General features: G+C 39.9%; 1 protein-coding gene across 1 annotated transcript in view; it reads left to right on the forward strand.

Moving 5' to 3' along the window:
• Positions 1-1,351: 1,351 nt before the first annotated feature.
• Positions 1,352-21,545, forward strand: part of TIPRL (TIP41, TOR signaling pathway regulator-like (S. cerevisiae)) — a 47,286-nt gene continuing 27,092 nt past the window's right edge. Inside the window, exons 1-3 of the mRNA XM_006887405.1 lie at positions 1,352-1,694; positions 14,053-14,232; positions 14,978-15,077. Of these exons, the coding sequence (XP_006887467.1) occupies positions 1,591-1,694; positions 14,053-14,232; positions 14,978-15,077 (384 nt within the window). The 5' untranslated portion in view covers positions 1,352-1,590. The remainder of the gene's footprint in view (positions 1,695-14,052; positions 14,233-14,977; positions 15,078-21,545) is intronic.

Below are 21,545 nucleotides of genomic sequence, written 5' to 3' on the forward strand. Positions count from 1 at the left end.
TAATTACTTGCTGCGCCAGAAAGCTGGACAATGACTATGTATGATAGATAATTGATGCCTTTGAGCTGTGGTGCTAGAGAAATGTATGGACTGCTAAGGGAACAAACAGGTTCGTCCTAGAGAGGTTGAGACCAGGCAGCTTTTTGGAGCTAAGGATTCTGACGCTTCATCTGACATACTTTGGACATGTTGCAAGTTGGGAGCAGTCCTTGCAGAGTGCTTCGGAGGGTTGGAGTAACAGCACAAGAGAGGAAGACCCTTGATCAGAAGGATTGATTTAGTGACTGGAGTAATGGGGGTAGTTGTGTGAGAGACAGTAATATTGATACAGGATAGAGTGGCCATTAGGGTTGTTGTACATAGGGTCACTATGAGTTGCAGAAAACTCGACAGCATATAACACCAGTCCCAAAAGTGTTGATTGTGGAGCTGAGAAAGCTGAAATTGTTAACAATCTCAATCTCTTCTCTATCTATCATGGTTCTGACATTTGGCCCAGTGCTGAGAATCTTTGTTTTCTGAATGTTGAACTTCAGTCCAAGAAACGAGAGACTAAATGGCTATACCATAGGTAGACTTGAAGGATTAAACTATTCCAGGTGTCTATCTCCTCTGAGTTTTACGGAAGCCTTGGAGACATAGTGGGTGAAGTGTTGAGCCTCTAACCAAAACCTCAGCAGTCCACTGGGACAAGAGGAGGCATTCTTTTCCTTTAAAGATCGCAGTCTTGGAAACTTGATGAGGGTCATTATGACCCTACTTCAACCAGATGGCAGTGAATAATAACACTGGTTTTAATAAAAAAATAGCCACTTTTCAATCACTTGGTGCTCGACTTCCTACACCACAGAAAGGATTACATTTTGGGCTCCAACAGAGAAACGTTGAATTTCCTCTTTAAACTATTCAGTAGTTCCAAAGGTTTAAGAGTCCTTGGTAAATCTAGTTCTGTTCTACTGTCACATCGGGTCAAAATGAGTCACTTCACTCCCAAAACAGAGGGCTCTGGTGTCTAGTAGAGGTGTGCTGCTAATCCAAAGGTTACAATTCTCTGAAGGTTCAAATCTACCGACGACTCTGCATGAGAAAGGTGCATAGTCTCTGGTGAGACTTACAGCTTCAGAAACCCGCTTTCAGAGGCTGCTATGAGTTGGTTTCCACACTGGTAGTGAGGTGGATGAGCACCCAACAGGAGGTAAGGCTCACTTGTGGGCCTTTAGCACACCTGGTCTAGCCTGGATGACATCATCCAGTGAGCAGAAGGGGGCGGTGCAGAGTTAGCCCCACCCCCTTACAGATAAAACGCCCATCCCTCGGTATTTGCCCCTTTCTCACCCGTGCGGCGTGACGTAAGACGTGGGTCACGCAGTTTAGTCCGGAAGCAAAAAGCGAAGGGGCGGAGTCGAAGTCGGAAAGGAGTGCCTTGCGTCCGGGTCGTCCTGACGGGGGCGGGGCCAGGATGGTAACGGCTCGGAAGCCGAGGGGGCTGGGCCGGAGGGAGGCGGAGGAACCGGTGCCCGCCACTGCTACCTCGGACTCCTCTGCTGCTCCAGCCTGTCCCCTGTAGCGCCCGAGGGCCCCGCTTCAGCCATGATGATCCACGGCTTCCAGAGCAGCCATCAGGACTTCTCCTTCGGGCCCTGGAAACTGACGGCGTCTAAGACCCACATCATGAAGTCGGCGGATGTGGAGAAGTGAGGCTCGCGGGGTTGGGGCGCGGGCTCGGGAGCTGAACCTGCGGGAGAGAGACAAGTAGGGGGATCCCCGTTCTGCCCTGCTCCATCTCCTGGGGCGGAGGCGTGGTCCCCTGGGGGGGGCTTCTGAATGACAGCATCGTTAGCTAATCACCACCACCTCTATACCTGTAGATGAGGTTCGCCAGCCTCTGTGGTCTTGAAATGCACCCTTCCTCGGTTTGCGTAACTGTTCTAGTACTGACACCACTTCTAAATGGCTTTCGCCTTTTTAAAGAGTTAATAACGAGGATGCTGTATGTGTTCAGGGAGCTCTTGTGGCCTAGTGGTTAAGGCGGTGTGCTGCCAAAGGCACGTGGTTCGAATCCACCAGCAGCTCCTCTGGAGAAGACGGACCGTCTCCTCCTGTGTGATTTACTGCCTCTAAAAGCCCGCGGGAGGGTCAGTTATGGGTCCAACTCAGTGGTACATTAAGAACAACGAAATCCCGCTGGAGGGTCAGCTATGACTTAATTCCAGCCTGATAGATGCATGTACATACCTACATATTCATGCCATATAACAATACACATGTTATATATATGTATTGTTTTCAGCATATCAAATACCAAAGGAAGTACTTGAGATAGGGAAGATGAAAGATAACCTCAGCCTCAAGAAATTTACAATGTCACAAGAGAGACAAATAGCTATCATACAGTGTGAGTAACTCTTATGAGAGATACATGCAAGAGGTCATTTGGGTTCACTAGAGTACAAGGTATTTGGATAATTGGGATGCTTAAAAAGAATATAAATTCCTGGGGATGAGATGGGGTGTGTGTGTGTGTGTGTGTGTGTGTGTGTGTGTAAAGCTAGGAAACCAGAATGAAAGAACTTCGTTGCATTTGTGGCTCTTGGACTGAATCTTGACAAAATTTGGCTGAAGGGATGATGTTAGTAAACCCAAAAGGGTGAGGAAGAAGGAAAGCTTAATGCAGCTTGAGGAACTGTGCAATGAACTGCTTCTGAAAGCTGGAGGGTCAGCTGTGGGTCATTTCCAACTCTGCAGCACACAGCAACATTAACTACCTATAAAGTTGTTGTTTTATTGTTACATGCTGTTCAGTGGAACTCACTTATATCTTATACCCCTACGCCTTGCCCCCAAGTAAACTATCTCACCCCAGCAAAAATAGCAGCGTTCAACAGGGCAGTAGACAACAAAAGCTGATGAGGTTCTGAAGAGGATGGAACTTTTATTCACTACTGGTGGTAATATATTTTCGAAAGATCTTAAAAAATAAAAAAGCATGAAACTTACTGGAATCCATTCCCATTCATTATAACCCTGTAGAATGACCTGAAATGGGCTGATTTGAGTTTCTGAAGCTGTACATCTTGGTGAGATGAAATACCCTCTTCGTTCTTTTACAGTCCAGTTGCTGTTGTTATGCACCGTTGAGTTGAAACCAACTCATGGCTGACCCCCCAGTGGGTTTTAAGAGGCAGTTAATAGCACTGGAGAAGACGGCCCATCCTTCTCCCTCAGAGCAGTTAGTAGATTCAAGCTGCAATGTTTTGGCCTGGCAGCACATCTTCTTACCATTAAACTTTCAGCTTCATATACAGTCTAGTGGGTAGGTTCAAACTTCCATCCTTTTGCCTATGCCATCAGAGCACCTTCTCTGAAAGATCACAGCCTTGAAAACCCTATATAGGGTTTCTGCTCTACATACCCATGATCAACTCAAAGATAAGGACGAATAATAGCCTGTTCAAAGCTTGACATTAGAAATAGAATGTTTTGGTCTTTCTTAACCATACTGGTGAATTTAGACCATTTAAAGAAATGTTAAATTAGTGACCGTGATATATGTTACATGCTACTGAGTCACCTATGACTCATAGCGACCCTGTGTACAACAGCTCTGAAGCCTACCCTATCCTGAGCCAGTCTCACTGACTCCAACACACCTACACCCATTGTCCTAGTTAATGTATTAGTCCCTCTCATCCAGGGTCTTCCTCTTCTGCACTTATACTCCATCCTTCCAAGTATGATGTCTTTCTTTAAGGATGGTCCCTCAAGGTCATGTGCTCAAGGTATGTGTGGTAGAGCTTCAAAATCCTAGCCTCCAAGGAGGAACTTGGTTTCACCTCTTTCAAAACAGACCTATTTGTTTTCTTGCAATCCATTGTAGGTTCTATACTCTTCTCCATACCCCAACTCAAAGGCATGGATTCTTCTATCATCTTTAGTCATTGTTCAGCTCTGATGCATAGCAAGTAATTGTGAAAACCGTGGCCTGGATCAGGTACACCTTGGTCTGTAGACTGACATCATTGGTTCTTCATCCTCTGGAGAGGTCCCCGACAGCAGATTTTCCTAGTGCAATTCATCTTCTCATTTCCTGACAGCTGGTGCCAAGAGTTTTTCTCGTGGAGTCAAGCAAACAGAAATTGTTAACAATCTGAAATCTTGTCTCCATCTATCTTGGTGCTGCCAGTTCGCCCAATGGTGAGAATCTTTATCTTCTTGATGTTAAGCTTCAATCTATATTGAAGACAACAGTCCTTGACCTTCTGTAGCAAGTGCTTCAGGTTTTCCTCAGTTTCAGCAAGCAGTGTTGTGGCATCTGCATAATGTATGTTGTTGATGAGTTTTCCTCTAATCCTCTTGCCACATTCCTCCTCATAGAGCCCAGCCACCTGATTGTTAGCTTCTGTAAACTTGTTGGATGGTCATCTGTGCATTGGTTCTCACTCCACAATGAGGCATTGGTTAGATGGTATATTTGTCTGTAGTGGTTTATAGGTCTACCAGATTTTTCCAGATATAGTGGACAAAATCCACAGAACTACATTTTATATAGTATTTTATTTGACATGTATCATTTAGTAAAAAGTTATTATAACTTATTTATATTAGGTTATTTTATGGAATACTCAGATTGCATTTATTTTTCACCTTAATAAGTATTTCATATTTTCTGTCTCCTAATTTCAAGGATAGAGTGTTTGGGGGGCTTTTTATGCAATCCTGGATATGCTTACTAGTCTATGCCAGGATATTTGGAAGTCAGCTGACTAGCCGACAGATGAAGAGATCTAGAGTTCCCATTCCCAAGAAGGATGCTCTAACACAATGTGGAAATTATCAAATAATATCATTAATATCACATGGAAGCAAAATATATTTGAAGATCATCCCAAAACAGCTGGGACAGTACATTGACAAAGAACTGCCAGAAGTTCAAAGTGGGCTTAGAAGAAGCCATGGTACCAGAGATATCATTGTGGATAGCAAAGATATTGGTTGAAAACAGAATACCAGAAGAATGTCTGTTTTAATGACTATGCAAAGGCATTTGATTGTGTGGGTCATAACAAACTATGGCTAACATTGAGAAGAATGAAAATCTCAGAACACTTAAGAGTGCTCATGTGAAATCTATACCTAGATCAAGAAGCTGTTGTCCAAACAGAGTAACACTGCATGGTTTAAATCAGGAAGAGTGTGCGTCAGGGATATATCCTTTCTCCATACTTATTCATAGTATGCTGAGCAAATAATTCACGAAGCTGTGCTCTGTGAAGACATATGTAGCATAATGATCCAAGGAAGATGGATCAAAAACCTGTGTTTTGTAAATGATATAACCTTGCTTGCTGAAAGTGAGATGACTTGAAGCACTTGACTGTGATGGATCAAAGATAATAGTCTTCAATATGGATTATATCTCAACTTCAAGAAAACAGAGGTCTTTAGCAGTGGACCAGTAGGCAAAATCATGATAGATGGAGAAAGGATTGAAACTGTCAATAATGTAATCTTATTTGGATCCACAATCAACATCCTTCATACCAGGAGATCAGGAGATGTATTGCTTTGGGCAAATCTGCTGTCAGGGATCTCTCCAAAACACTGAAGAGCAGTGATGTAGTTTGAAGACTAAAGTGTGCATGATTTAGGTTGTGGTCTTTTCCATTACTTGCTATTCATTCTCCTGAGAGCTGGACAATGAGGAAAGTTGAAACAAGAAGAATTGTTGCCTTTGAATTGTATGTGGTGTTGGAGAAAAGTACTGAGTATTCCATGGACTGTCAAAAGAATAGATATGCCTTGGGAAAGGTGCAACCAGAGTGATCTTTGGAAGCAATGAGGGCAAAACTTCATCTCTCACACTTGGATTGCTAGGAGAACTTATTCTTTGGAAAGATCATGTTTGGAAAGGTTGAGGGGCAGCAAAAGCGAGCCAAACCCCCTTTCTCATCGAGATTGGATTGACACAGTAACTACAGCGATGGACTCAAGTATATCAGAGATGATGAGGGTGGCATAGGACAGGACACTATTCGGGTCTCTTTTTATAGGGTCGTAAAAGCCATACTTGACAGCAACTAACAACAACAATAGCAAGGAATAAATTATGTAAATAAGGTATTATAAACATTAGTAGAATATATGGATTGATTTTCCTGCATCTGAAATTGCTTATTTAGGACATATTTCCCCAAGCTAATATTTTGTGTCAAAGAATCTAAGTCTGGTTAAATTTTTAGAATGTATTGCCAGATTTTCTATGATGGCGTACAAATTGGCACGTTCCTGGAACTCATTCCACGTGAGAAAGTGCTCATTTCCCTCACTTTAGAAACATGCTTGCTTTATTATCACCTTTGAAGGTTTAAACAAGTTGAGAATTTTATTGGAAGAGTTAATTATTTCCTTTAACAAGATCTTTAATTACTGCCTTTATAACCATTGTTAATATAGTGGTTATATGAGAAAGAATTCACTAGAAACGTGACAGGATAGATGCATGGGACTATGGTGCATTAAGCCTTTTCCACGGCAGTTAAAACAGAATTACTCTTATTCTCTAAAATGGTAGGTCTTTGATGACCATCTTTCCATCTATAGCCTAAATTGTTTAATTAATCTTGAAGGGTTTTGTGTATATGAGTATCTTTATATACAAAAACATACCAACACCTGTTTGGTATATCTGATTGAAATGAAATTTAAATAAATTGGAAAGAGGGTCGTTGTGGATTTGTGTATGCACAGATCCTTTGTTATTTGATATAAGAATATACTCTTTAATATGATTTTACCATCTCTATAAAACCTCATTGCCATTGAATTGATCTGACTCATAGTGACCATATTATTGTTATGTGCCGTCAAGTTGCCTGCGACGCATAGCAACCCTAGGTACAGCAGCTCTGAACCCTGCCCTGTCCTGAGCCAATCTCACTACTTCTGACACACCAGCCCCATTACCCCCATTACTGTATGAATCAGTCCATCTCATTTATGGTCCTCTCCTGCACTGTCCTTCCTTCTGACCATGATGTCATTCCCCAAGGACCATTCTCTCCTGGCCACGTACCCAGAGTATGTGAGACAGAGCTTCAGACTCCTAGCCTCCAAGGAGAAACTTGATTACACCCTCTCCAAGACCTATTTGTTTTTTTGGCAGACCATGGTTCAGTACTCTTCTCCAGCATCACAATTTGAAGGTATCAGTTCTTTTTCTGTCCTCCTTAGTCATTGTCCAGCTATCTGATGTATATCAAGTAATTGTGAAGGCCATGGTCTGGATCAGGCACACCTTAGTCTCTAGACTGACATCGTTGTTTCTCAGTATTCTGGAGAGGTCCCTGACGGCAGATTTTCCCAATGCAGTTTGTCTTTTGATTGCCTGATTACTGGTGTTATGAGTGTTGATTTGTAATTGTTTACAAACTCATTCTCTTCTCCATCTATTATGAGTGACCATATAGCACAGAGTAAAAATGCCCTATGTGATCACCAATACTATAATTTTTTAATCTTTATTTTATATTGGTTTACATACATAAATTGTGTTTCACCCTATCCTTCATCACATTGTGTTTCATACATTCTGATTTATTACATTTTATAAAATTAATTGAACTATGACCACCATTGGCCATGTCTTTCCAGATACCTGCCAGATCTCACTTTCCTTTACCCACCCGTCCACCCATCCATCCGATTGTGTGACCCTGTCATTTCCCCCACTGCCCATCCTCACCCTCCTGCTCCAACCCTCCCCCTCCCTTTGGATCCTCTTACATGTTTTACTAATTATCTTTCTATTTCAACAATAATGGTCTTCTTGTAATAAAATGTTTATTTTATACAAGTTTACAAAGTTTGTATACCTGGTTTTTCACACTGGATCTTTTCCCTTTCCTTTACCCACCCCTCCCTCCACCCATCAAATTGTGTGACCCTATAATTAACACGTTCCCCCCACTTGTCCTCACCCTTCTAATGGCCTTATACAGTCCTTACATGAACTTGAGTTAGTTCACTCAGCATTATGCCTTCCAGTCCCTCCCAAGTTATGTAATTTTCTAAATCATTGCTCCTGAGGGCTCCATAGTATTCCATTATATGAATGTACCACAGTTTCACAATTCGTTTGATTGTGGTTGGACATTTGGGCTGTTTCCATGGTCTTGTGATGGTGTGTAAACTGCTGTGAACATTGGTTTAAATCGCCGTTTGTGTCTCAGTCCTAATTTTCTTGGAGTATTCTCCAAGAAGTAGAATAACTCGATCATATTGTATTTCTGTGCTCTGCTTTTTGAGGAAACGTCAAACTGCCTTTCAGAGAGATTGTACCATTTTACAATGTCATCAGCATTTTATGAGTGTTCCTATCTCTCCACATCCTCTCTGACATTTATTGCTTGCTGTCCTGTTAAACTTTGCAACTATACTGGGGTGAGAAGATACCTCATGGTTTTGATTTGCATCTTTCTTATTGCCAGTGACTTGAACATTTCTTCATGTGTCGGCCATCCAAATGTCTTTCTCTGAAAAGTCTTTCTCTGTCTTTTGCCCGTTTTGTAATTGGGTTATCACTCTTTTTCTTGTGAAGGTCCCATAGGATTCTGTAAACTATTTTTATGAGACCCTTGTATGAGATATTATTGCTAAATGTTTTTCCCCAGTCAGTAGGTTCTTTTCACACTGCTGGAAAATGTTTTTAATGTGCATAGGGATTTAATCTTTCAAAGTTCCTACTCACCATTTTTATCTTACCTTGTTTGTACATTTCTGGCTACATTTGTCAGCCTTTTTTATACTATGGGCTAGGCCTTCTGAGCTTGGGCCTATTTTGTCTCTTATGGTCTTTATGGATTGAGGCTTTACCCTTAGGTCTCCGATCCACCTTGAGTTGATTTTTGTGTATGGTGAGAGGTGTGCATCCTTCTTCAGCCTTCTGCAGGTAGTAGTCCAGTTTTGCCAGCACCTTTTGTTGAAGAGGTTGTCGGTTCCCCATTTGATAGTTTTTGACCAATGCTATAATCTTTATGAAAGCAGACCATTCCATCTTTTTCCTGTGGAACTGGTGAATTTACAGTCATGTGCTTAGCCATTGTACACCCAAGTCTCCTTATCTTTCCTTGTTCTTGTTGTTATGTACCATAGAGTGGGAACCAACCCATACCTGATCCTCTATCAGTTTTCAGAGGTTGTGATTGCCCATTCTTCTTTTGTGGAGCTGAAAGTGGATTCAAACTATGTGCCTTTTGATTAGTAGCATTGCTTCTTATCACAAAACCACCTTTCCTCCTCCTTGTTGTTTTGTGCTGTCCAAGTTGACTGTGCCTTTTAGTGACCCTATGAACAACTCTGAACCTTGTCTTACCCTGAGCCAACCTCAACATTTCCAACACACTTCACCCCATAGCTACAGTAACTATGTCAGTCCATCCTGTTAATCGTCTTCCTCACATGCATTGACCCTCCACCTTTCCAAACATGATGTCCTTCTTTAAGGACTGGCATCTCCTGACAAAATGCCAGTATGTGAGAGAGACTTTTACCATCCTTGTCTCCAAAGTGTATGCTGGTTTCACTTTTTGCAGGGCAGACATGTTTTTTCTCTCAACAGTTCATTGAATATTTGATACTCTTCTTCTAGCACCACAACTCAAACACATCGATTCTTCTGTCTTCTTCACCATTGTTTAGATTAAGATGCATAGCGAGCAGTTGAAAATACCATGCTTGGATCAAGCGCACCTTAATCTTTAGACTGATATCATTAGTACTCTGATGAGGTTCTTGACAGCAGGTTTTCCTAATGCAGTTCATCTTTTTATTTTTTTTAAATTGAGATTTTAATGAAAGATTTTAGAGGATTTGGATTTCCATTCATTCATTGTTGCACATTTTCTTTCCTGCCCACCCCTTCCTCCAGTTCTCTTTTCTCTTTGAAAAAAAAATTCTTTCATTGTTATACAATATGGCCCCCAGTCCACTTTACTATGCAGCTCTTTTTCTGGCTCTTGTTATGCAGATAATACCTAATCATATATCCCTTTTAAACAGTTCTCTCCCTCATCTGTTTCAATGCAATGTATATTCTTTATCTCCTCTTTTCTTAGTTTTCCCCCAAACCCAAGGTCATTTTATAACAGTGGCACTATGCAGTATTTGTCCTTTTATGACTGAGATATTTCACTCAGCATAATGTCCTCCAGGGTCACCCATTTTGTAGAATATTTCATGAGTTCCTTGTTTTTCAATGCAGCATAGTATTCCATTGTGTGAATATACCACAGCTTCTTTATCCATTTGTTTGTTGTTTCCAGCTCTTTCCTGTTGTGAACAAAGCAGCAATAAACATGGGTGTGCATATATATCCTTGGGTGGCTGTTCTGGTTTCTTTAGGGTATATTCCCAGTAATGGAATTGCTGGATCAAATGGTATTTCTATTTCCAACTTTTTGAGAAAGCGCCATACTGCCTTCCACAGTGGTTGCACCATTTTACACTCCCACCAACAGTGAATAGGGTTCCAGTTTCTTCACAACCTCGCCAGCATTAGTTGTTTGCATTTTTAGATTTCTTGATTGCTGGTGCCAAGAGTGTTGATTGTGAATATAAGTAAGAGGAAATAATTAATAACTTCAGTTCTTTCTCTATTTATCATGTTACTGCCTCTTGGCTTGGTGGTGAGGATTTTTGTTTTCTGATGTTGAGATACAATTCATATTGAAGGCTGTAGTCCTCAATTTTCCTCAGCAAGTACTTCAAGTTCTCTTTACTTTCATTGAACAATTTTGTGTCATTTGCATAATGCAGGTTGTTGAAAAGTCCTCCTCTGATCCTAATGCCACACTCTTCTTCATAAGGGCCAGCATCTTCAATGATCTGCTTAGCATATAGATTGAAAAGGTGTGGAGAAAGGATACATGTCGGATGCATTCCTTTCTTGATTTTGAACCATTCAGTGCTTCCTTGATTTGCTGGGACAACAACCTCTTAGTCTTGGTATAGGTTTTGTCTGAGTATTATTTATACAATGAGTATATGCTAGGATTCGGTGTTAGACATAATTTATTGTGATCCAAATAGTCAAATGCCTTTGTGTAGTCAGTTAAACACAAATAGACATCCTTCTGTTATTCTGCTTTCTGCCAAGAACTGTCTGACATCAGCAGTAGTATCTCTACTACCACGGCTTCTTCTAAATCCAGCTTGAATATCTGGCATTTCTCTGTCCATATACCAAATTTTGGATAATCTTCAGCAAAAGTTTGCTTATATGTGATATTATCAGATAATTTTCACATTCTGTTGGATCGCCTTGTTTTGGAACTGGGAATAATGATGGATCTCTTCAGTCAGGTGGTTGAGTAACTGTCCTCCAGATTTCTTGGGACAACCTGGTGAGCACTGCCAGGGCTGCATCTTTTGGTTGAAACACATCAATTGGCATTCCATTAATTCCTGGGGTCTTATTTTTTGCCAGTGCTTTCAAAGGTGTTGGGCTTCTTCATTCCCATTTGTTTCGATCATATACTTCTACCTCATATGTTTCCTTGTCAGCCATTTTTTTTGTAGGGTTCTATCTTCTTTTGGTGCTTCCTGAATCATTTGCCCATAACATCTTTAATTAGTGCAGCACAAGACTTTAATTTGTTCTTTAGTTCTCTCAGCTTGAGAAATGCCAAGCAAGTTCTGCCCTTTGATGTTCTCACTTCAACTTTTAGCACATTTTTTAATAATTCTTAAAAATATTATTAGCTTTGAGCTGCCATTTGAAATCTCCTTCTCAGCTTTTTTACTTCATCATTTCTTCCTTTGATTTTTTCCTCTTGGCATTCCAGTGTATTTTCAGAGTCTCTTGACATCCATTTTGGTTTTCTTCCTGCTCTGTCTTTGGTTATGTTGTTAAGTGTTGTCAATAACCCTATTATCAACACATCTGAAACTTACCCTATCTTGTGCCATCCTCACGATCTTTGACATGCTTGAGTCCATTGTTAGTAACGGTTCCATCCATCTTGAAGGTGCTCCTCTCTTTCTGACCTTTCCTCTTTCCAAACATGAGGTCTTTTTCCAAAGACTGACCCCTCCTGATAATATGGCTCTAACATATGCGTGATTTAAGTTTCAGTAGGTTTTGATTGAAATGCTAAAGGACCTGAATATTGTACAGTAGTTGAGTGCACTCTATGACAGCTTTTTGACTAGACTAAAGGATGTTCTTTCCTTTTTTATCTTTAAGATTACTGGATTTTTAAATAGCTATTTAACTGTAAGTAAACTTCACGAACACCAGAGCACAGTGAGACAATTAGGTATTAAACTGGAGGCAGAAGCTGCAGGTTGGAAGGGAAATGAGGAGAACTCTTTCAAACATCCACCAAGAATAAGAACGCAGTATGAGTGTAAGAAAATCAGACAATGTAAAATATGAAATTGAACATGTGAAGATTGACATACTAGGCATTAGTGAGCTGAGATGGATTGGCACTGGCCCCTTTGAATCAGAATATGATCTACTATGTCAGAAATGAAAAAGTGACAAAATAAGTGTGTATTCATAGACAAAAAGACCACTGCTAGATTCATCCTGAAATACAGTGCTGTGAATGACAGAATACTATCCATACACATACAAGGAAGATCTTTTAATACAACTATCATTCAAATATAAGCACCAGCAACTAAAACCAAAGAGAAGGAAACTGAAAATTTCTACCAACTTTTCAAATCTATCAAACAGTCAAGATTCATGAATAGTAATTGGTGAGGGAATGCAAACACTGGAACAAGGAAAATGTGGTTACAGAAATGAGGTTGGAGATAGATTGATTAAATTTTGTACAATCAGTTATTCATTACAAATACTTTTTATAAAAGAAACACAAATAGCAACTATACACATGGACCTCACCTGATGGACTATAAAGGAATCAGATTAACTACATCTGTGGAAAGAATCGTTGGAGGAGTCTCAGAATCAGCAGTCAAAATCAAGCCAGATGTTGACTGTGGAAATGACCATCACCTACTCATGTGTAAGTTCAAACTAAAGGTAAAGAAAATGAAAACAAATTCACAAGAACCAGAATCTGAGCTTGGGTCTTTGTCACTTGAATTTAAAAACCACCTTAAGAACGGGTTTGAGGTATTACACACTAATAATCAGAGACCAGATGAGCTGTGGGATGCCATCATCCATGCAGAAAACAAAAAGTTCTTTCCAAAATTTTGATCATATGATAACCTCCTACAGTATTTCCATGTGGACCAATTCTTTTTTGTATAATTCTGTGTATTCCCTCTATCTTCTTTTAATGTTTCCAGGATCATTCAAGATTTTGCACCTAACATCTCTTAATAATGCAACTCAGAAGTTGAATTTGTTTTTCATTTCTTTAAACTTGAGAACGTCTGAATTTTAACACTTTTAAATTGATGACTGTGCTTTGAAACACATTTGCTGTCATTTGCGGCAACATGTTAATGTCCTTTTTCCTTTGTCTTTCGAGCTGCCCTGTGAAATCTTTGGTTAATTTCTTTTATGTCATACATAATGAAGATAGACCTTCTATTACCCCTTGCTAGCTCTGTAAATTTGAATGATCCATATGAACTCTCTGAGCCTTAGCTAACAGAATAATTTTGAAGCTTAAATTTCACAGTGTTGTTGTTGTGTACCATTGAGTTGGAAATGACCTATAGCTGGCCCTCCAGTGGGTTTTTAGAGGCAGTAAGTAGGTCATACAGGAAGAGATTGCCCATCCTTTTCCCATGGAGCAGGATAGCTTCTTACCTCTAGGCCATCAGAGCTCCCTAAGAGAACATAATCTATGACCATACTTAAAATTGGCCCCTATACTGTACTTTAACCTTGCTTTGTTTTTTTCTTGTATCTGGCCTTACATAATTATTTACTTATTTAGGCCAGTACCTAGTACAGCATCATAAATACATACGCATAGAGAATAGATAATGAAAGCATTTTATATACTTTACAACTATATTGTGCTTGACATAAAAGAATCTTTCCTGACTTTTGGTTCTGTTAAGGTTAGCGGATGAATTGCATATGCCATCCTTACCAGAAATGATGTTTGGAGACAATGTTTTGAGAATCCAGCATGGGTCTGGCTTTGGAATTGAGTTCAATGCCACAGATGCGTTAAGATGTGTAAACAACTACCAAGGAATGCTTAAGGTAGCCTGTGCTGAAGAGTGGCAGGAAAGCAGGTGAGAAAGGAGGCAGTTATGGGTTGAACAAAAACCAAAAAGGATTGAAAAACATATTTATCATATGCATTTGTTAGCATGAAGGGCCCCATTTTATTGAATTTTAAAAATTCCATAGTGAAATAATTCTTTTTATTTCTCTCATTCATAAAAGGGAGGTTAGTTATCTCACTAAATTGTTAAAGTATCTCATTAAATTGTTAAATTACAGTTGAGCTTTCTATGTAAAATTTACTGTTTAAAGGATTTAGTGAAGAAGTAGTATACTTTATTTTCACGGTTTTCGTTTTGATAACATGTCTACTTATGATTATGTTACAAATTTAAGGAGTACTGAAATGAATATATATATGTACATAATTACGGTTGCATATATGTTTAAACACATAGTTTTATATATATTAAAATATATATAAACACACATATGCATCATTGTGTGTGTATACACATTTCTTTAGTAATCAAACCAGCATCTTTTTACTTTTGGCCTTTTATATACCACATACTTTGGAGGATTTAAAAATTATAGGCCTTTATGTCCTCAGCCAATATATAGTCTTAAGTCTAATTGGAATGACTGTGTCAGAATGTGGCCAAGTTTAGTAACCATAAATATACTAAAAGACTGTTAAAATGTTGTACTAATGAATTATGCCAGCTTTATGTGCTTAGGTATTTAATAGTATCTGTAGAATATAGTTTGCCTGCTTCACTGGCTCTGACCCTTCTCATTTTGGTGTTTGAGGACGGAGGGTGAACACTCTAAAGAAGTTATTAAACCATACGATTGGACTTATACAACAAATTATAAGGGAACATTACTTGGAGAATCAGTCAAGTTGAAGGTGAGTCTCATTTCCTGCTCTCTTTGAGGCACTAATTGTCTTAAATAGCGTAATCTTTAGAGCTTTTCTAGTAATGTTTATTACCTCTACTTATTTTTTTATTGTGACAGGCACCAGGACCTAATAAAAGGAAAATTTGTTATTACCATAAAATAAAGGAAGGTTATAGTGGAATAGTCTTTATTCTTAAAATGTGGTGTGTAATTATGAAACACAGTGTGAATGAAGGATAGTGTAAAACAATGTATACGGACTTTATGAGCAAACCAATATAAAATAAATAATTTTTTAAAAATGTGATTGGTAGTAATAGTAAACTGCCTTAATGTTACATTGCAGTAAGAATCATTGAACTATCCCTAGTAATGTGAGATATTTGGTACCTGCTAACTAGTAGCTTAGAATTTTATAGATGAACAGATGTGGGGGCAAATAGTTGAACCTTAGGCAAATTATTCATTCTGAGTGACACTTTTATCTGTAGAATCGGTATAACAAATATTTATCTTAAAACAGAGTTTTGGTAATATGAGACTATATGTTGACAGGCTCTCAGAAAGATTCCTGGTTAGTGAGCATAAATTAGGACATGACAGCAGAAGACCATGAGATCTCTCACTCCCTCTGAAAGGGCCAGAGGGAGTGAGAATAGTATGGCTCCTTACCACCCCAGAGCCAAAACGATAAAGAACCTATAGTCCAGCCCCATGGTGCCTCTAGAGCCGTACCAGTAGCAAGAGGTCCAATATTTGTTGTTGACTCACAGATTTAACTCACAGTTGTGGTTCCAAGAATGGAGTTTATTAGGGAAATAATTTGGAGATGGAAGGAAGCAAAAAATACTATCCAGTACAAATCCAGATGTTAACCCAGCAGTCCCAAGACAAAGTTTCTCAATTAGTCCAAGTCCCCGTTCAGTTCAGTAGCACAAATACAAATCATCCGGCAAGGTTTGCCTTAGAGTAGTTATTAGTCAGCTGCTCCTTAGGTACCTGGTAAGAACAGCAAAATCTTTAATTGTGGCCTTTATCTCAGGGCTCCTCTGGATACACCTTGCCATAGTTTTCTCCACAACAATGCCAGAGTCTCTCTACCACCATTAACAAAAGTGAAGACAGAAAAGTTAAGGATACACTTTGGATATGTTGCCAGGAGGTTGTAATCTGTGGAAAAAGACATCATGCTGAGAAAAGCAGATGATCAGTGAAAGAGATAGGTCTTTAATGAAATGGATTTCAATGAAATGGATTGGCATATGACTGTAGAAGTGGACTTGAGTGTGCCAGAGATTCCGAATTATAGGACAGGACGAGGTCTCACCCCTGTTTGTAAAGTCTCTGAGTTTTCATTGTCTTGAGGGCACCTAACAGCAAGAGTAGGCTTCCTATCTGTGCAGGAATTTTTACTGTTTCAGGAAAATAGGAATTTGTATAAAGAACTTAATTCTTACCTTTACTGTGTTATATTTGTCTTCCTAAAGTTTTAGCTATTTTATTGTGCTGCTTCCAGGACATGTATTTATTAAAATTTAGTCAGCCAATCTTAATTGAGATCCTACTATGTTTCAAGTATGAATTCTAGGAGCCATGAGTGTAGAAGAGCACATACAAAAATTTCTCCTTTGGGGATGTAATATCCTTTTGGGGGGGGTGTGTGAGGTTTGTAGTTGGTTTGTGGTGTGTTGGTTTTTTTTTGTTTTTGTTTTTTTTATTTATTAATTTCAGTGAACATTTACAGAGATTGTGGATTTCCATTCATTCATTGTTGCACACTTTTCTCCCCACCCACCCCACTCCGACCCCCAGTTGCTCTTCTTTAAAAGCAGAAGAAAGACTCCTTCATTGGTATACAATCCCCCTGCACCCCCCCCACCCTCACCCCAGTATACTCTACTCTGCAACCCTCATTCCGAACTTTTATAATCATAGTGACCTAAAATATATTACTTTTAAACTGTTCTCTCCCTCATCGTTTTCAATGCAGTATACATAATTTATCCAGTTTTTCTCACTCTTACCCCCACCTTGATGTCAGCCTCATTCTACAACATGGCACCCATACAGTATTTGTCCTTTTGTGACTGAGATATTTCACTCAGCATAATGTCCTCTGGGGTCACCCATTTTGAATAATATTGCATGAGGTCCTTGATTTTCAATGCAGCATAGTATTCCATTATGTGAATATACCACAGCTTCTCTATCCATTCGTTTGTTGATGGGCACTTAGGTTGTTTCCAACTCCTTGCTATTGTGAACAAAGCCGCAATAAACATGGGTGTGCATATATCTGCTTGGATGTCAGTTATGGTCTCTTTAGGGTATATTCCCAGTAGTGGAATTGCTGGGTCAAATGGTATCTCTATTTGTAACTTTTTGAGAAAGCGCCATACCACCTTCCACAGTGGTTGCACCATTTTACACTCCCACCAACAGTGAATAAGGGTTGCAGTCTCTCCACAACCTCGCCAGCATTCAACTTATCTTTACTAATCCTTAAAAAAATTCTCCTTTTCAGAGGGATAAAGCTATATAAATGAGTGAATCAGAAACTAATTTCTTTGTAAATTTTTATTCAAATCACAAGTTTAAAACATTTTTCTTTCTCCTTTACAGTGTAGTTGGATTACGTGGTTATTTCAGTCTGGTGTAATTTTTCATAGATTAGTATTCTTTCTCCTGATTGGAAAATTTTGCAAAGGGTGGATTCCATTTGATACTTCATCGTCAAGAGCAATTGGAACTTAGGCCTATTGGTGGACTTACGTAAATGCTTCTCAACTGTGGAGTCCATGAAATAGCAGCAGCTGTGACCACCTAGGAACTGTGGCCCTAGGAACAAAGAAAGTGAAAGTAGTTGAAGCATGTGTTCCCTTTGAAATTTGCTGACCCGTTAGCCTCTAATTTGTTCTTAGGTATTACTGAGAAATGTCATTGTGGTCTCTCATTCCCTGATACTACTAATTAGTTTGAATCATAGGAGCACACAGACCCAGGTTCAGATCCCGAATCTACCACTTATCAGCTTACGAAAACAACTTTTGGTAAACTGGGGATAAATGGTAAAGGAGATTATGTGTGTGATGCGGTTAGCACCATGTCTGTTACATAGTAAGAACTCATATAAATAAATAGCAGATTGTATTATTATCATAACATGATGTTGTTGTTATGTGCCACCGAGTTGCCTGTGACTCATAGCAACCCTATGTACAATAGCACTAAACCCTACTCTTTCCTGTCCCAAATCTTACTGTGTCTGACACATCTATCCCTAATACCCCAGTCACTGAATCAGTCCATCTCATCTCTCCCCTCCCATGCCTGATGTCCTTTTCCCAGGACTGGTTCCCCCTTGCAGCATGTCCAAAGTATGTCAGAAGAAGCTTCAGAATCCTTGCCTCCAAGAAACAGCCTGGTTTCACCCCCTCCATGACGAACCTGTTCATTTCTTAGCAGTCCATGGTGTATTCAGTACTCTTCTCCAGCATCACAACTCAAAGGCATCAATTCTGCTATCATCCCTAGTCATTGACCAGCTCTCTGATGCATAGCAAGTGATTACAAAGACCCTGGCTTGGATCAGGCTCACCTTAGTCTCTGGACTGACCTCATTGCTCTTCAGTACTTTGGGGAGGTCTCTGACAACATATTTTCCCAATGAAGTACATCTTTTAATTTCCTTGCTTCTGGTTCCAAGAGTGTTGATTGTGGAGCCAAGCAAACAAAAGATATTTACAATCTCAATCTCTTTACCCAGTCTCATCATGATGCTGCCAATCGACCCGGTGGTGAGAATATTTGTCTTCTTGACATTGAGCCTCAATCCATATTGAAGGCTGCAGTCCTTGACCTTCTGCAGGAGGTGCTTTGTGTCCTCCTCAGTTTTAGTGAGGAGGCTTGTGTCGTCTGAATAACACATATTGTTGATGAGTCTGCCTCCAATCCTGATGCCACATTTCTCCTTATAGAGCCCAGTCTCCTGGGTAATATGTTCTGCATATAGATTAAAAAGGTATGGTGATAGGATACATTCCTGGTGTACACTCTTCCCAATTTTGAACCATGTGGTTTTCCCCCTGCTCTTGTTCTGACAACTGCCTCCTGGTCCAAGTATAGGTTTCACATAAATACAGTCAAGTTTTCTGGGATTCCCATTCTTCTCAGAGTTAGCCACAGTTTGTTTTGGTCCACATAGTCAAACGCCTTTGCATAATCAATGAAACACAGAGACATTCCTTTGGTACTCCCTGCTTTAGCCAAGATCCATCTAACATTAGCTACAATATCCCTAGTACCATGACCCCTTCGAAACCCAGCCTGTGCTTCTGGCAGTTCTCTGTTGATGTGCTGTTCCAGTCATATTTGGATAATCTTCAGCAGAATGTTGCTTGTATGTGATATTAATGATATTGTTTAATTATTTCTACACTCTGTTGGATTGCTTTTCTTTAGAATGGGAACAAATATAGATCTCTTCTAGTAAGTTGGCCAAATCTACTAGACCAGTAAGAGACTAGAATTCTGAACCCCCAAAACTTTCACCCTAAGACACTCTTAAATTTGAAGTAGAAGCTATTTCATAAGTCACCTTTCAGCCAGATGCTTGCTATTATTGTGTACTGTTGAGTCAAAACCAACCCCTAGCTGACCCTATAGTAGTTTTTCAAAGGATGTTGCTAGGAGGTTAGATTGCCTATCTTTCTCCCAAGAAGTATCTGGTAGTTGTTGTTATGTGCCATCGAGTCTCTTGGGACTCTTAATGACCCTATGTACAAGAGCCCTAAACCCTGCTCTATCCTGTGCCAACCTCACTGTCTCTAATACACCTACTCCCATTACCCCAGTCACTGAATTGATCCATCTCATCGAGGGTCTTCCCAAACATGATGTCCCATTCTAAGGACTGGTCCCTCCTTGCAACATTCCCAGAGTATGTCAGATGAAGCTTCAGAATCCTTGCCTCCAACGAGCAGGCCTGTTTCACTTTCTCCAAAACAAACCTGTTTATTCTCCTAGGAGTCCATGGTATATTTAACACTCTCCTCCAGCACCACAGCTCAGAGACATTAATTCTTTTTCTGTCATCCCTAGTCAATGTCCAGCTCTTTACCAATAGCACCCAGTTGTGAGGACTATGGCCCAAATCAGGCACACTTTAGTCTCCAGCACACCATCATTGCTCTTCAGTACTCTGGAGAGGTCCCTGACAACTGACTTTTCCAGTGCAATTTGTCTCTTGATTTCCTGGCTGCTAATACCAAGAATGTTGATTGTGGAGCCAAGCAAACTAAAACTGTTAACAGTGTCAATCTCTTCACTATCCATAATGGTGCTGCCAGTTGGTCCAGTGGTGAGAACCTTTGTCTTCTTGATATTGAGTCTCAATCAATATTGAAAACTGCAGTTCTTGACGTTCTGCAGCAAGCACTTCAGGTCCTCCTCAGTTTCAGCAAGCAGGGTTGTGTCATCTGCATAATGCAAGTTTTTGATGAATCTTCCTCCATTCCTCCTCGTACAGCCCAGTGTCCCAGATGGTCTGTTCTGCATACAGATTGAGTAGGTATGGAGACAGACTACATCCCTGGCAGACACACTTCCCAATTTTGAACCAAGCAGTGTCTCCCTCTGTTCTGACTACTGCCTCTTGGTTCAAGTGTAGGTTTTGCATAAGCAAAATAAAATGTTCTGGGATTCCCATTATTCTCAGAGTCAGTCACTGTTTGTTGTGATCCACAGCTAAAAGCCTTTGCATAATCATTGAAGCGCAAATAGATATTCCTCTGGTACTCTCTGCTTTTTGCAAAGATCTTTCTAACATTAGCTAGCTATAATACCCCTAGTACCACGGCCTCTTCTAAACCCAGCCTGCACATCTGGAAATTCTCTGTTGACCTGCTGCTTCAGTGTTTTTTGCATAATTTTCAGCACAATCTTGATTGCGTGTGATATTAATGATACTGTTATATAATTTCCGCACTCTGTTGAGTCACCCTTCTTTGGAGTGGGAACAAATATCGATCTCTTCCAGTCAATTGTCCAGTTGGTTGTTTTCCAGATTTTTTGGCACAACTTGGTGAGCACATCCAGGGCAACATCTATTTGTTTAAATATGTCAGTTGGCATGCTGTCAACTCCTGGAGCATTGTTAGAAATAATGAGAGTAGCTTATAAAAGTGTCACCTATAATATAGCCCTTTAAACAATTATATGTATGAGACCAAGCAGTCAACAGGTCCCCAGAAGCAAAGTTGAGAAGGCAAGGACACTAGAGCAATAGAAAGAGAATGAACAGAATGAAAATTGTGAGAATGTTTATACACTGTAAAAATTGTGACCATAAGCATGGTTGTTGTTGTTGTTATGTGCCGTCGAGTCGTTTGCGCTCATAGCGACCCTACATACAACAGCCATAAACCCTGCTCTATCCTGTGTCAATCACATTGCCTCTGACACACCCATCCCGATT

Source organism: Elephantulus edwardii, unplaced genomic scaffold, assembly GCF_000299155.1.
Source record: "Elephantulus edwardii isolate Elephantulus edwardi_28Jun2011 unplaced genomic scaffold, EleEdw1.0 scaffold00057, whole genome shotgun sequence".
NCBI lineage: Eukaryota > Metazoa > Chordata > Mammalia > Macroscelidea > Macroscelididae > Elephantulus > Elephantulus edwardii.